The sequence below is a fragment of the Meriones unguiculatus genome, chromosome 10 (assembly GCF_030254825.1).
Source record: "Meriones unguiculatus strain TT.TT164.6M chromosome 10, Bangor_MerUng_6.1, whole genome shotgun sequence".
Taxonomy (NCBI): domain Eukaryota; kingdom Metazoa; phylum Chordata; class Mammalia; order Rodentia; family Muridae; genus Meriones; species Meriones unguiculatus.
In genome coordinates, this window is record NC_083358.1 from 106,848,648 (window position 1) to 106,863,537 (window position 14,890).

A 14,890-nucleotide genomic window follows, 5' to 3' on the forward strand; every position below is an offset into this window, starting at 1 on the left:
AAGGGAGTTCAGCAGGTTATACGGGTTGGGGACCGTTGGAAGTAAGTCCATGACCTGTTTATTAACTTCCCTCAGGTCCTGCACAGGTCGAAAATCATTGCTCCTAGGCTTTCAGACTGGCAGTAATGGAGTATTCCAAGCGTATTGACATCTTTTTAGAACCCCCAGGTCAAAGATTCGCTGTATCTGAGGGCGAATCCCATGACCGGCTTCTTTAGACATTAGATACTGCCGCACTGCAACTGGGGCTGCCTGAGGTTTTAGCTCTATCTGGACTGGCGGTTGTTTTCTTTCCTTTCCCAAGCCCGCTGTCTCAGCCCAGGCCTCAGGGTACTTTTCCAACAACCAGTCAATGTCTTTTCCCCATCCTTTAAATTTTCAAACAGCCGATATTCATCTTCCAAGTGAATTGTGAGCACATGACTGGGATCCCCTTTGTTGTCTATAACCTGTGGGCCATCTGGTTTAAAATAGATGTGGGCCCTATTTTGGTCAGGATATCCCGACCCAGCAATGGGTATGGGCATTCAGGCATGACTAAGAATGTGTGGGATACCCACCCCACTCCAAGGTCCACTGTTCTTCGGGTAATCCTCGAGTATTGTTTACATCCAGTGGCCTCTTGAACCCATGATTTTTTCTCTTTCTTAGCCCCTGAATCTTGTAATAGAACTCAATGGTGAGTGCCAGTGTCCACTAGAAAATGGACTGGCTTCCCCTCCACCTTAAGGGTTACCCTAGTCTCGGAGAGGGAGACGAACCCTGTCTTCCCTAATTGCCACAGACCAGCCCAGTTGGATTCCCTGCGTCCATGGGGAACAAGGCTCTGGACAGGAAGACACGGTTTCGGTGATGAATTAACAGACAGAGACACCTTGATGGTTTTGTCTCTGCTGCACTTTTCTGAAATCAAGCTAGTACTTTTATAATGATTTAACGAAAAGGCACCTTAAAGTTGGCAAACTTCCCAGAACATTCAGACTTTTACCAAGAATACAAAGTTTACATTTTAACATAGGGGAGTGCCCACAAGAAATCTCGGCCTGCAAACTTTTGATCAAAGCAGACAAAGGGAAAGAAACCTCAAATGCAGTTTCATTATTGCTAACCAATGAAGAGGAAAGTCAGGAGCTAAGTCAGATGCCTGCCAAAATCTTTTTCTGTATCAAAATCTAATTACACCTTTGTTAACCATCCTCTCATATGTCCTGCTAAAGATTTACGATCTTCCCTAGGAACAAGGCACTGAAGGGAGGGGAAACTCCCACCAGCTGTACTTCTCATGCTATTTCTTCTTAAAAAGGAGCCTATTATTTTTCACTATTCTTATAATGCTCTTAATACTAAATCTAATTCATTACTTCTTTTAAAACTACTTTCTTCCGCCCTATTCTTGGTAAAGCTTTTGGTAATCTATCAAGAATATATTTCCTTGAATAGTTAATTGTGCTGTTTCAGGAATCATGGAGAAATATAAAAAAACTCATTAATCCAGCCCCACAACCACAACCGAAAAAGCGTAGAGACCCTAGACTGCATCTTTTTTACTTAGGTGGTCAGAAAGACCTGCCAGTGGCCTCCAGGGAGTGAATTTCCGAAGAAAGCATGTCTCTCGCCCTGTAGCACAATCTATTGATATGCTACATTGGCGATGCAGGAGTGGGTGTGGCACCTAATCACTGTCATCGTTCAAGGTTAGGACTCAGGAACCTTCTTCTGTCTCTCGACTATAGAAAACTTTCTCTGCCCCTTGCATTAAATCCTTCAACAACTTATCTGGAAGACCTTCTAATTTTTAAAGTTTTCTACGAATATCTCTAGCTGACTGATCTATAAAAGATACAGCCACTGTTGCCTTGTGCTCATCTGAAGTAGGGTCATAGGGAGTAAACCAGATGTATGCTTCCATCAGCCATTCTAAGTAGGCTGCAGGAGATTCCTCTAGCACCTGGATCACATTTCTTACCTTATTCAAATTAGTGGGTCTTTGAGCAGCCCCACAGAGACCTGCCATCAGAGTCTGGTGACAGACCTTCAAGCACTGCCTACCTTCTGGTGTATTGTAATCCCAGTTAGGACATGAGAGGGGAAACCCATCATGAATCTTGTCAGGGAGAACTGTAGGCCTCCCAACCTCCCCTGGGGCATTCTTTCTTGCTTCTAGAAGGACCCATCCCCTCTCCTCAGTAATCAGGCTATAAAAGCTGTTGGCAACCATCCCAAGTGGGCTGGTGAGAGAAGAGGACAGATCCAAATAAAAAAGTTAAAGCTTGGGGATTCTCAGAAAAAGGGGGATTGTGGGCCTTCCAGTTGTAGAGATCAGCTGAGGAAAAAAGGCCAGTATTGGAGGAGTTGATTCCCATGCTTATCAGGGAACCCATAAGCTCGTATTGGGAGGGCCACCAAGTCTGGCTGAGCTGTTCTTTGTGTTCCAGCTGCTGGGCAATCTTCATTCTGAAGATCAGGCATTAGTTGCAGCAGGACCTCTGGCAGTGTCTGCGGCAGTGCTGAGGGACTAGCAGCTCCTGGTGAAGTTCCTATAAGAGGACTGGAAAAACTGCATGCATGCCCTGCCCTAGGCCCTGCAGGAGAACTGACAGCCTTCAAGAAGACTGACAGAGAAAACAGTTGGAGGTCTGGTGGGAAAAATAGCAGAAGAACTGGCAGGGGAGATGGCAGGTGGATAAGGGGGCAGAAGGTCAAAAAGGAGGAGATCTGCCTCTGGAGAAGTGAGCACTTTTCTTCCTTAATGGCACAAACAGTTGTCAAAGGAGTCCCTCTGGAAGGAACAAAGGGGCACAATCAAGGAGGAGGGTGGCGAACAATGTATTCCCAGGTTAGAATATAAGGTGCTTGATCAGGATGACCCCCTCGGGCTTGGAGGGTCTTAGCCTTAACAGCAAGGATCATATCAAGGTGAAAGGTGCTGTCCGGTGGACATCCAACCTGAAAGGTAGGCCACTCCGAGGAACAAAAAGTTTGCCACTTTCCTTTCCTAACTTCCACTGAGGTTATGTGCCCTATATCTCACTTCTGAGAAATGGTCAAGGGTGAGGGATAAGGGTGTAGTCACAGTCTGTCCCATAATGAAATCATCTGTCAAAAAAGTCAGAGAGGCAACAACAACAGAAACAAAAAGAATCAGGCAAGTAATCAAACAAGGACGCCCTTGTGGGTGGTACCACAATACCCTGATAGGACGGCTGCCTGGTGGCTGTCGTTCTCTACAAAAATCAAACTGGAAGAGGACTATCTCAGAGCCAACCTCCCAAAGGGAATCTGGAGCGTCCTCCAGTTTCCCAGCCAAGCGATATTCTGAAGCATCCGTCTACCACAATGGCTTAAGCAAACAACAAAGAAAGTTGAGACAGGCACCTATGCAGAAACAGAGTAAAACAGAGATCTGACAAATAGAAAAGACTAACCTGTTTCAGGCCTAACCTACAAGCCCAGTCTGGTAAGAGTCAGGGAAGGGACACGTCGGTTTCCCAGCCAACACACCACATGTAAAACCTGCAGTCCCTATGCAGGAACTGCTCCCATCCTAAAGAGACTCAGAGACTGTGGTTCAATGCAAAAGCAAGAGGCATAAATTTATTTTGATTGCGATGGAGTCACCCCTTCAAGGTGGGAGACAACCCTGAGAATACAAAGCACAGAGTTTTTATACCTAAAAACCAGACCACACATGTTTCTTTACATTGACTGGTCAGCCAAAAGATAACATAAAAAACAGTTTTGCAGCTGGCAGCTTGTGGTTTCTTCCAAGAGCAGTCCACCCTGCCCCAGGTTCCCTAGTTCTCAAAATAAGCTCATTCTGTCCTCTAGGGAGGGTCATCAGGTCTGATCTCTATTCAAGGTTCTGTGGCCCCAGTTGTTTTTCTTTCTAATCTGGAAGTCATTCAAGATTTAATTGTTTTGCTTTCTAGTCTAGGATGGTCTCATTTCTCATGCCCAGTTCACTTGACCCCCAAAGACCACCAGGAATCAACTCCACTGTGAACACATTAGGGTTTAATACAAGCTCAAGCTCAGGTGCAAGATCTCTGTGGATAAAGAGAGATATGTGGCTCTTAGGTCTGGAGGAACAGGGTTTTTAAAGGGCAATACAACAAGCCTGGAACTTTCAAGCCTTTGTTTATTTTAGGCACCAAGGCTATAATGGTCCTGGCCCATCTCTGTTCCTGTTAGGGAGGGGACATGATTAGCACACCTTGGTTGTTTTTTTTTTTTCCTAGTAGCAGGAATATGTGACCTTGATCAAAAGCTAGGGGCTAGCTTTGTGGGAGACGGCTGGCCATCTGATATGGTTGCCAAGCAATGATGCCTTTCAAGGGCCTCAAGGCTGGGAACAAGGGTCTATCCTAACTTGTCTGCTTCTTTGTCTAAACTTGCACCCAGGACCACAAACATGTTACCCCAGAAATTAAATTTCACATTTTGGAAACTCTCAACAGATGTGTCTTCTGCTCACACATTCTTCTGAGCTACTTATTCCCTCACTATACAATGTTTCTCACTACAAATCATCCATGACTTCTCTATAACTAACTGCTATAACCTAACAAATATGCTGAGTGTCATTTTCCTCTTTTTGTATTGAGAAGATATGTCATACATCACTACTATGTCAACACTGTCTGACAATGCAAGCTACTCTGAGTAACTGAACAGAAAAACGGTGTCCAGCAGAAACAAATGTTATCAAATAGCTGTTACAAGATGAAAGGGTGGACAAGAGACAGAATGCTTTGACTATAAATATACAAGGGAATTTCAAGAACTGATTAACATGAGCCAGTTGTAAAAGTAGGAGTATAGGGGGAGAAGAGGGAGGGTTGGGTGGGACTGGGAGGAGATAATGGAGGGGGCTACAGCTGGGATACAAAGTGAATACAGTGTACTGAACTGATTAATGTTAAAATATTTATAAATTCAAAACACACAAGAGACAGTTGTAAAACCCTGAAGAGAATCAAAGAACAGAAAGCCACTAGAAGTCTATGGTCAAAAGAGAAAGAGGGAGAGAGGACCATATGTAGGGAGGGAGAGAAGAAGGGAAGCAGTGAGGGAGAAAACCATCCTTTACCATCACTTGAAAACACTCCATCTACATCAAGGCTCCTCGAGGACTAGCCCTTCTGCAGCACACCTCACTTTGTCTCATACAGCTCCTCACACATGTCCTCTTGCTTCAGGCTACCTTTCCCAAGGACTCTCCAGCCTGCTGGAGAAAGTTAAATAAAGGCTGAGGGGTTCACACTTCCTGATGACTGTACTTGTTCACTAACTTATTGATCCTGCCACAAGTCTTTCTAGACTCTAGAAGAATACCTGAGAACCTTGTACCAAAAATCTGTGCACATATCTAAATCGGGTCCAAAATGAGTTGCATGACTTGCAAAAGGCAAGAATGAAAGGAGACAATCTCTGTAAAGAAAGACTTTTGCCCTCCATGTCCAGTATGCTGCAACAGGGTTGGGCAATGCTATGCAGATGGCTTTGCTACTTGTAGCACACATGGTCTCCAGCTGATTCCACCTATAAGTGACCTCTACAGGTGCTCGATGTTTTGGCACCTCCGTTGTACTAAATAAAAAACTAAGAGTTGGGATATGTAATGTTTTCTATTATTAGTAGTAGCCCATAATTTTTGTGGCAGTATTATTTAACTTTATTAACACAAATAATACGATACCTGTTAGTTTTCATAATTGCCTTATTTACATTGGGGCAGGAAGATATTTCACCTACACAGTCTCAATAACCTCACCATCCACCTCCCAGCTCCCATCCAATGACATTCTCCTTAATCATCCTCATCTGAAGTATCTTCTACCCGTAATCTTATAAATACTTGCATTTATTCTTCATCTGGGCCCTTTCATGCCTTTATTAGAGTCCTTCCTCCCAACCTATGTGGTTTCTTCTCCATGCTAATCCATCACAGTGTCCTCCTTCCTCTTCTTTTCCTGTCCATTTGTTTCCCGTGAATCTCCTGTGCTCCAAAGCATGGGAACCTTAGCCATGCCTACCCCATTCTGTCATGCCGAGGTATAGGCTGTTTAAGCAGCCAATCAGGTAGGTTTATACAACAAGGATAGCTGTACCCAGATCTTGAGGGCCAGTAACACACCTCAGACCAACCTCCAACAATTCCCCTTTTTCTATCAAAATAAAAAGGCCTCAATTTACAATAAAAAAATTAGGAAACATTTTTAAAATAGGTAAGACTATTTATGTATAATATCTAAGTTAAATGCATTTGGCAACCTTAGAAAAATATCTTATCTATGAGGGTCTGAGGTTTGTGCTTCAGTTATTTTTAGAGTTTGTGTCTATCAACCTAAAAACATCTATCTAGACCTAAAACACCTTTTTAATTTGTAAGCAGCTAAGCTAATTGTAAAACAAAGACCATCCGGTTCTCAACACTATCAGAGACTTAAGAAGGAATAAAATTTATACCCTAAATAAACAGCATATACATGTCAGTAGGCTCTAAAAATAGAAATTGACAGAGACAGTTTGCTACCTGAACAACCACCCAAAACTCTCTATAATGGTGGAGCATCATCTTCAGCCTTCTGGCCCGGTATCTTTGACAAATGTATATGTGAAGCAAAACCATTTAGGACTTGCTTACCCTGTCTTGGCAGAGTTCAACAGTCAACTTGGCCTGTGGGGCAAACTGGGGTGATAACTCCTTAGCTGTGTGTAACGTTCCTGGGATGTAGTTAAAGCTTCCAGCGTCTATTTCTGAAGAGGAATAGTGCAAAGGTTTACTGGTTTGCACAAATGCCACAGCTAGATTAAACACACTGGGGTGGAGATCGGGAAGACTAGCTGCAGCCGTTATGATCTTCACATCCGGTGGGTGGTGGTGTTTACCGGGGTCTCCTTCTAATCTAGCTCATAAGTTGCACCACCCCACGAGGTTGCTGTGCAATTATCTGTACATAAGGACGACTTAGATCATGCTGCAGCTATGGCTCCACCAAACCACTCTCTACAGGCCCTCTCCTAGGACCTCAGGGTCCCAAGAGAGCTCATGGATGAGAGTCTTTCACTACAGGTCTGGAGTTCTCCTCTTGTCACAGCCACATCCCTGAAACAGTCTGTCTAGAACAGTGGTTTTTAGCCTGTGGGTCACGAGACCACTGAGCTTTAACTAACCTTTTAGAGGGACTTCATATCAGGTATCCTACCTACCAGATACTACAATACAATTCATAACAGTAGCAAAATTAGAGTCATGAAGTAGCAACTGAAAATAATTTTTTTGGTTGGGAGTTACTACAGGTCTATCATCAGTATCAAGGAAGAAAAAGGAAGAAGTGGGGTGATCAGATCATGATAATAGAATTCAACCCTCAGGCAGATAATAACTTCTGAGCAGCCCCAAATTTACATTTTTCTAATTCCGGGCCTTCTGGGAGTTGCATGGTGAGAGGAGGGGCTTCGATTGGGTATGCTGAGTACTGAATTAGGGGAAAGCCATTCTATTTTTGTCACTTGGAGATGTTTCTTTAGCCTTGGATTTCTCCTGTCTTTCTCACTGTTTGGCTTCAGGGACAATTTCAGGTCACTTGAATGTCCTTAATCTGTCCCTGAAAAATTGATTCCAAGCAATGCCAGAGCATAGGCTAATGGCACAGGTGTAGCAAAGGGCAAGCAAGGGGTCCTCAGTAGGTATAGGAATAACTGTGTCCTCAGGCTCCTTGGGCATCACTTTGCTCATCTATTAAGCAGGGCACACAGGACCAGTCTCTAGGAAGTGTGGGAAAGGAAGAAGCATAGTCTTGAAGCTGGGTTTGAATTATGAAGCACAGCAAGTGTAGAGTACTGGCAAAGACTGTGTGTGGCAAACAGTTCATTTTGCAAATTAAGTGACAAAATATTAGGCAGTGTTATGTGCTGAGTCCAGAAGAACATGAACATGCTAGTGTATTTAGGGCCTTGGAATAGATGGTACAAGGAAGTCCTGAGAAAGCCCGTTAGAGCATCGACATCTGCTCTTGATAATGTCTCACAGGAGATATTCTGATATATCCAACTTGGGCCCATCCTAATCATGTTGCCAGAGCTTCTGACCTCCCTGGGTCACTGAAGCCAAGCCATTGGTTCTGAGGTAACTCTTCTTTTGGGCCCTGCAGAGACCAGATAATACCAGGCTCTGGCAAGGGGAACATACAAGATAGATATTTGTGAGTCTTCCTTCTGCTGCCACTGCTAGAAATGTGTTCCTCATCAAAATCCTGGGACAGACATTCTGATTGCTAACCCACTTCTCCCCACCTCTCTATTACCTCCTGAGTCACTTTGTGGATGGATGAACTTCCCAGCACTCTCTTGAACAAGTGCATGTCCCAGGCACATTTGACAGCTTCCTAAGCTGATTTGCTTTCCTGAAGAAAGAAACAATGTTTTCCCTTCTTTCCAGCCTTCCTCTCTAACCGGTTTCTCCCTAGAACAATTCTCTTTTGAAAATTTCTTTATTCATTTTACACTGGGATCATAGCCCTCTCCCTCCTCTGCTCTCATTCTCAAGCTTTCTCATTATAAACCTATTCTCCCTCTGCTGTTCCTCAGATAAGGGGAGCCATACATACCCACACACACCAACTCATTAAGTCAAATCAGAACTGATGGAATCCTCTTCCCCATGGACTGGTGAGGCAGCCCTGACAGGAAGCAGTGATCAGAGAGCAGGCAGGCAACAAAGTCCATGTCAGAGACAGCCTCTTCTCCCCTTACCAGGTAACCCACACAAACCCTGAGCTGCCCATCTGCTACAACTGTGTAGGGAGCCTAGGTCCAGTCTATACGTGATCCGTGGTTGGTGTTTCAGTCCCCAAAAGCCCCTCTGGGGCCTTAGTTTGCTCTGGTAGTCTTCTTGTGGAGCTGGCAATTAAAGGTCTTTTTATCCTTCCTCCCAATTTTCCACTTTCCCTGCTCTTCACCCAGTATTTCCTGTGAGTCTCAGCATATGTTTTCATCTGATGCTGGGTGGAGCCTCTAAGAGGACAGCTATGGTAGGGTCTTGTCTTGTTCCGTCTCTTCAGACACTTCTCCAGTCTATTCTATTTCACACTCTGAGTGAGATTTAAGCATCCTCCTTGGGTCCTCCTTGTAACTTATATTCTTGGGTCTGTAAATTGGATTTTGTCTATCTTGGACTATGTAACTGAAATGTGCTTATACAGATACATACCATGTGTGTCTTCCTGGACAATTCTTGATGACATAGGTAGTCAACACCTGTGTACAGGGAACATCTTAGCCCAGAGAAGAGCTTCTCAATGACCTGCCTTGTGTTCCACAGACCTCAAGACAAACACAAAGGTGTCAGTGCTGGAGGGAGACATTCTGGATGCCCAGTACCTGAAGAGAGCCTGCCAGGGCATCTCTGTGGTCATCCACACCGCTGCTGTCATTGATGTCTCAGGGGTCATTCCCAGACAGACCATGCTAGATGTCAATCTGAAAGGTAGAGTATCTGCAGAGGAGAAGGTGAGATTATGGAGGTTGAAAATGTTAACACAGATTGGGAAGGAATGCTCTCACCATAGAATACCTGCCATTCTCTGAGTCTAATGCCTCAGCTCACCATACCCTGCTGGAAGAGATCACTGCTATTTCATGGCTAAGGCCCAGCAGTTAGAAAGTAGGTAACCCAGGATGTAAGGCCACAGCCATGTCACTCCACCTTCAAGAAAAGCTCTTCTGTTGTCCTCCATGCAGAGGAGACTGAACTCCAACTCCAAGCAGTTGACAAGAACCCACCCATTTTCTGCCTAGACTTTGCAGGAACCTGCTCTGCAGGCTGTTCTGTCTTCAGGACCTCACAATGTCCTGCCTTTACAAGAATGCCCAGCAGGAGGCTCACAAGCCCTTTTAGTTTACTACTAAGAGCAACAGATATCAGTGCTGGGTTCCAGAATGAAACTAGAAGGAATATGTATCACCCCTACTTTATATAACCAGGTAAAATGAAGTCATAGATAGAACCAAAAATGTTTTAAAGATTGTGCATACAATCAGGAATACAGCTGTATCTCTACATCTCCCCAAACCCAATAACCATCTGTTCCCTGAGTCAGACTTGTTGTCCTTGGCCCATTTTGATTCTTATCAAATAACAACAACAACAAAAAGCTGTACCTATGAAATGGTTACGTAACATGCATTTCAACTGTACACACTATACTTGAGCCTGAATGATGTTAATTCTTCAATGAATCTTGGTGAAAAGAACTATTCTCGTTCACAATCTAAAAGAATATGATCCGATTCTATAATTTAAAAATCATGGATGAATTGATATGCATAAAATTATACTTATTTCATGGGCACTTTAGGAATAGATTAATGAGAAGCTTTAAAGCATTTTAAAGTAATAATAAAGAAAACTCCACTCAGTCACATACACTCACGCTTGCACATATCCACAAGGCAATGAACACAAAAGCCTAGAGATACGTGCTCTCTGGAACCCACCTGTTGTCTTCTGGGAACAGCTTGGTAGCTGAGTCCAGGTAGGGAAGATGAACTGTAATCTCTAAACGTTGTATTGTTGGGCAAAAAGACAAGAATAATCCTGAAGCTGTGCACACACTGGGCCCCTGGCTTATCTCTTGACACTGACAATGCATTGTCTATGATTAGGTACCAAGAACCTACTGGAAGCCTGTGTCCAAGCTAGTGTGCCAGTCTTCATCTTCACCAGCTCAGTTGAGGTGGCAGGGCCCAACTCCTACAAGCAGATCATCTTGGATGGCCATGAAGAAGACAATCTAGAAAGTATATGGTCTGATCCATACCCATACAGCAAAAAGATGGCTGAGAAGGCAGTGCTGGCAGCCAATGGGTGTACCCTGAGAAATGGTGGTACTTTACATACTTGTGCCTTAAGGCCCATGTACATTTATGGGGAAAAAAGCTCATTCCTTTATGACACAGTAATTTGTGCTCTGAAAAATAAGGGTGTTTTGGATACTACTGGCAAATTCTCTAGAGCCAACCCAGTGTATGTGGACAACGTTGCCTGGGCACACATTCTGGCTGCCAGGGGCCTACGAGACCCCAAGAAGTCCCCCAGCATCAAAGGACAGTTCTACTACATCTCAGATGACACCCCTCACCAAAGCTATGATGATTTAAATTATGCCGTGAGCAAGGAATGGGGCCTCTGCCCTGATTCCAGTTGGAGCCTATCTCTGCCCCTGCTCTACTGGCTTGCCTTCCTGCTGGAAACTGTGAGCTTCCTGCTGCGTCCAGTCTACAACTACCGGCCCCCCTTTAACCGCCGTTTGGTTATACTTTTAAACAGTATGTTCGCCTTCTCCTACAAGAAAGCCCAGCACGATCTCGGCTATGAGCTGTGTGTCACCTGGGAGGAAGCCAAACAGAAAACCTCAGAGTGGATCAGGACACTAGTGGAACAGCACAAAGAGACAATGAACTCAAAGACTCGGTGATGTAAAGATGGCAGGGACATGGCCCTGGGTGTTATCAGAAATTATCCTCAGGTCCTCAGAAAGGATACACTCACAACCCAGGTCCTATTGCCACCCTTTGACATAGAAGCCAACTTAATGTCTTCCTAAAGTACCCAGAATCCTTGCCAGGCACTGACCCAGCCACAAGCTTTCTTCCCCAAACACCTGCCCAGAGACACACAGGCCATTGTGCCTCAGCTCCTGGTTCCTAACTACCAAGCACTTCTCGTTGCTCAAGAGTTCTCTCCATGGGCGTCATCTCCCCATTAACAGCATTTCTCATCTTTAAAAATTCTGCTTTGGTTTATGAAGTTGAGTGAAAGAAACAATAAACATGTGTTAATAGCTCATCTGTAGACATTTTTCTGTCAATAAACATGGCCATGCTGGATCAGAAATGGATTGTGGATTTGAGGGACTGAGGAAAAGCCATGAACAGAGGGGATGTGAGACAAATCCCAGCACATTGTCCTTTTGCGGTGTAATACATGACTAGAATAGATTACTGTATTTGAAATAATACAGTTCATATAGAAATAGTGTTTACATATATATTGACATTCTAGTCTTCTACTCTCTGACCAGTCATGCCTTACGATATGTTTATGACTATCTAGGAATTCTCTAACCTCTTTACATCATGATGTACCATGAGGTAGAGAGCAAAGGTAGAACCAGAGCTAGACTACTGCCTTCAAAGCCACCCTAATGCAGCTTCCCAATGCCATGGCTAGCATTCAGGAAAAAAGTAGACAGCAAGAAATAATTAAACTCAAGTCTGAAATATGTGAAACAGAAGCAAAAACATATGAAAATATCAGTAGAAAGAGCTGATTCTCTGAGAAAATCAATAATATTGGCAAACCCTTATAACCAATGAACAGAAAGCCAGAGAAAAACTAAATTAACAAGTATGAGCTCAAAAGGGAACATAACAGATACTGAAGAAATTGCAATTATAAACACATAGTGTAAAAACATGTACTCCACCAAATTGAAAAATCAAAAACAAATGGATAATTTTCTCAATACCCATCACCTATCAAAGTTAAGTCAAGATAAGATAAGCAAATTTAAACATACTTACACAACCTAGTGTAATAGAAACAGTCATTAAAATTCTCCCAGCAACACCACCAACAACAAAAGCCCAGGGCCAGAGGATTTTAAAAGAGAATTCTGCCAGATTTTCCAAGTAGTGTTATTGCCAATACTCCTCAATTTATTGAAAAAAAAAAAAAAAAAACAAGAAAGAAACAAAAGAAATAGTGACCAAATTGTTTTATGATGTCACAAGTACCCTGATAGCCAAACCAAGTTAGAAACCAAGGAATAGAAAGTTACAGAACAATTTTTTTATGAACATAGATGCAAAAATACTCAATAAAATACTTTCAAATGAATCTAAGAACACATCAAAAAGATCATCCACCATGGTCAACTTGGCTTAATCCCCGAGATGCAGGGATGGTTCAACAAGTGTATGTTGATAAACATAGGCCATATAAACCAACTGACAGCAAAAATCCTTAGGATCATCTCATTACAAGCAGAAAAGCCTTTGACAAAATCCAAAGTCCTTTCATCAGAAAAGTCCTGTAGAAATAAGGGATACAAGGGACATACTTCAACATAGTGAAGACAGTTTACATCAAACCTATAGCCAACATCAGCCTAACAGAGAGAAACTCAAATCATTTTCATTAGCATCAGGACCAAGACAATCTTGTTCAGTCTCTCCATGCCTATTCAATACAGTACTTGAAGTCTTAGCTAGAGCAATAAGACAACTGATGGAGAACAAAGGGATACATATTGAAAAGGAAGAAGTCAAAACATCTTTATTTGCAGACACTCTGATAGTATACTTAAATGGTATGAAAAATTCCACAAGAAAACTCCTACAGTTGATAAACACTTAGAGCAAAGTATCAGGACAGAAAATTAATTCACAAAACACAGTAGCCTCCTATACACAAATGACAAATAGACATAGAAATAAATCAGAGAAACAAAAGTCGCTACAATAGCCTAAAATAATATAAAATATCTTAGGATAACTTTAATCGAGCAAGTTAAAGATTGAATGCTAAAAATTTTTAGACCTTGAAAAAGGTATTAAAAGATGGAAAGAATGTCTATGCTCATAGGCAGGATTAACATAGTAACGATGGCCATCCTATCAAAGGCAAACATGCAGATTCAGTGCAGTCCCTGCCAAAATTCCAAGACAATTCTTCAAAGATCTTCATATGGAAACACACACACACACACACACACACACACACACACACACACCCTGGCCTAGATGAATCATTCCTGAATTATAAAAGAACTTCTAGAGGTATCACTATGTCTGATTCTCATTTGTACAACAGTCCTATAATGTTAAAGACAGAGTGCTATTAGAACAAAACCAGATGCAATCAATGGAATCAAATGGAAGACTGAGACATAAATCCACAAACATATGGACACCTTAATTTTAAATAAAAATTTAAATGTACACTGGAAAAGAGACAGCATTTTTGACAAATGGTACTGGTCAAACTAGATGCCTGAATGTAGAAAAGCACACATAGATCCATACTTACCGCTCTGTAAAAACTCAACACCCAATAAATCAAAGACCTCGAACACTAAACCAAATATACTGAAGTTGAAAGAAGAGGAAGTGGAACATAGCCTTGAACCCATAGGCACAGGAAAAGACATTCTGAACAGAACACTGTTAGCACAGGCCCGAAGATCAATAATTAACAAATAGGATCTAATGAAACTGAAAGGCTTCAGCTGGACAAGGGACACCAGAATTCAGACAAAGCAGCAGACTACAGAATGGGAAAAGTGTTTTACCAACTACACATTCAATACAGAGGGCTAATATGCAAATTATATAAAGAGCTCAACAAACTAGATAACAAGAAAACAACCCAGTTAAAAGTGGTGTACAAGACTGAAAGAAAAAAAAACCTCAAATGGTTGAGAAAGACTTAAAGATGTTCAACATCCTTAGTCAATGGGGAAATGCAAATGAAAGCAACTTTGAGATTTTACCTTACACCAGTCAGGGTAGATAAGATCAATGAAATGAGTAATAGCTCATGCTGGTGAGGATGTAAAACAAAGGTAGCACTCATCCATTCTTGTTGGGAGTGCAAACTTGTACAAATAATATGGAAGTTATTGTGGGTTCCCCAGGAAGGTGAGAATTGACCTACCTCAAGACTCTTGGGCATATACCCAAAGGACATTTCATCCTGCCATAGAGATACTTCCTCAGCCAAGTGTATTGATGCTCTCTTGATAAGAGCCAGAAATTAAAAACAGCTTAGATGTCCATCAACAAATGAATGAATAGTGAAAATGTGGGAAAACCGTTGAGAGGA

At 42.5% G+C, this 14,890-nt stretch overlaps 1 protein-coding gene across 1 annotated transcript; it reads left to right on the forward strand.

Annotated features, from left to right (window-relative positions):
- The first annotated feature begins 2,862 nt into the window (after positions 1-2,862).
- Positions 2,863-11,899, forward strand: LOC110544885 (3 beta-hydroxysteroid dehydrogenase/Delta 5-->4-isomerase type 6-like). Its single transcript, XM_060393342.1, has 3 exons — positions 2,863-2,953; positions 9,308-9,490; positions 10,669-11,899. Exons 1-3 carry the CDS (start codon positions 2,863-2,865, stop codon positions 11,478-11,480), a joined length of 1,086 nt encoding a protein of 361 aa, XP_060249325.1. The 3' UTR covers positions 11,481-11,899.
- Positions 11,900-14,890: the final 2,991 nt, after the last annotated feature.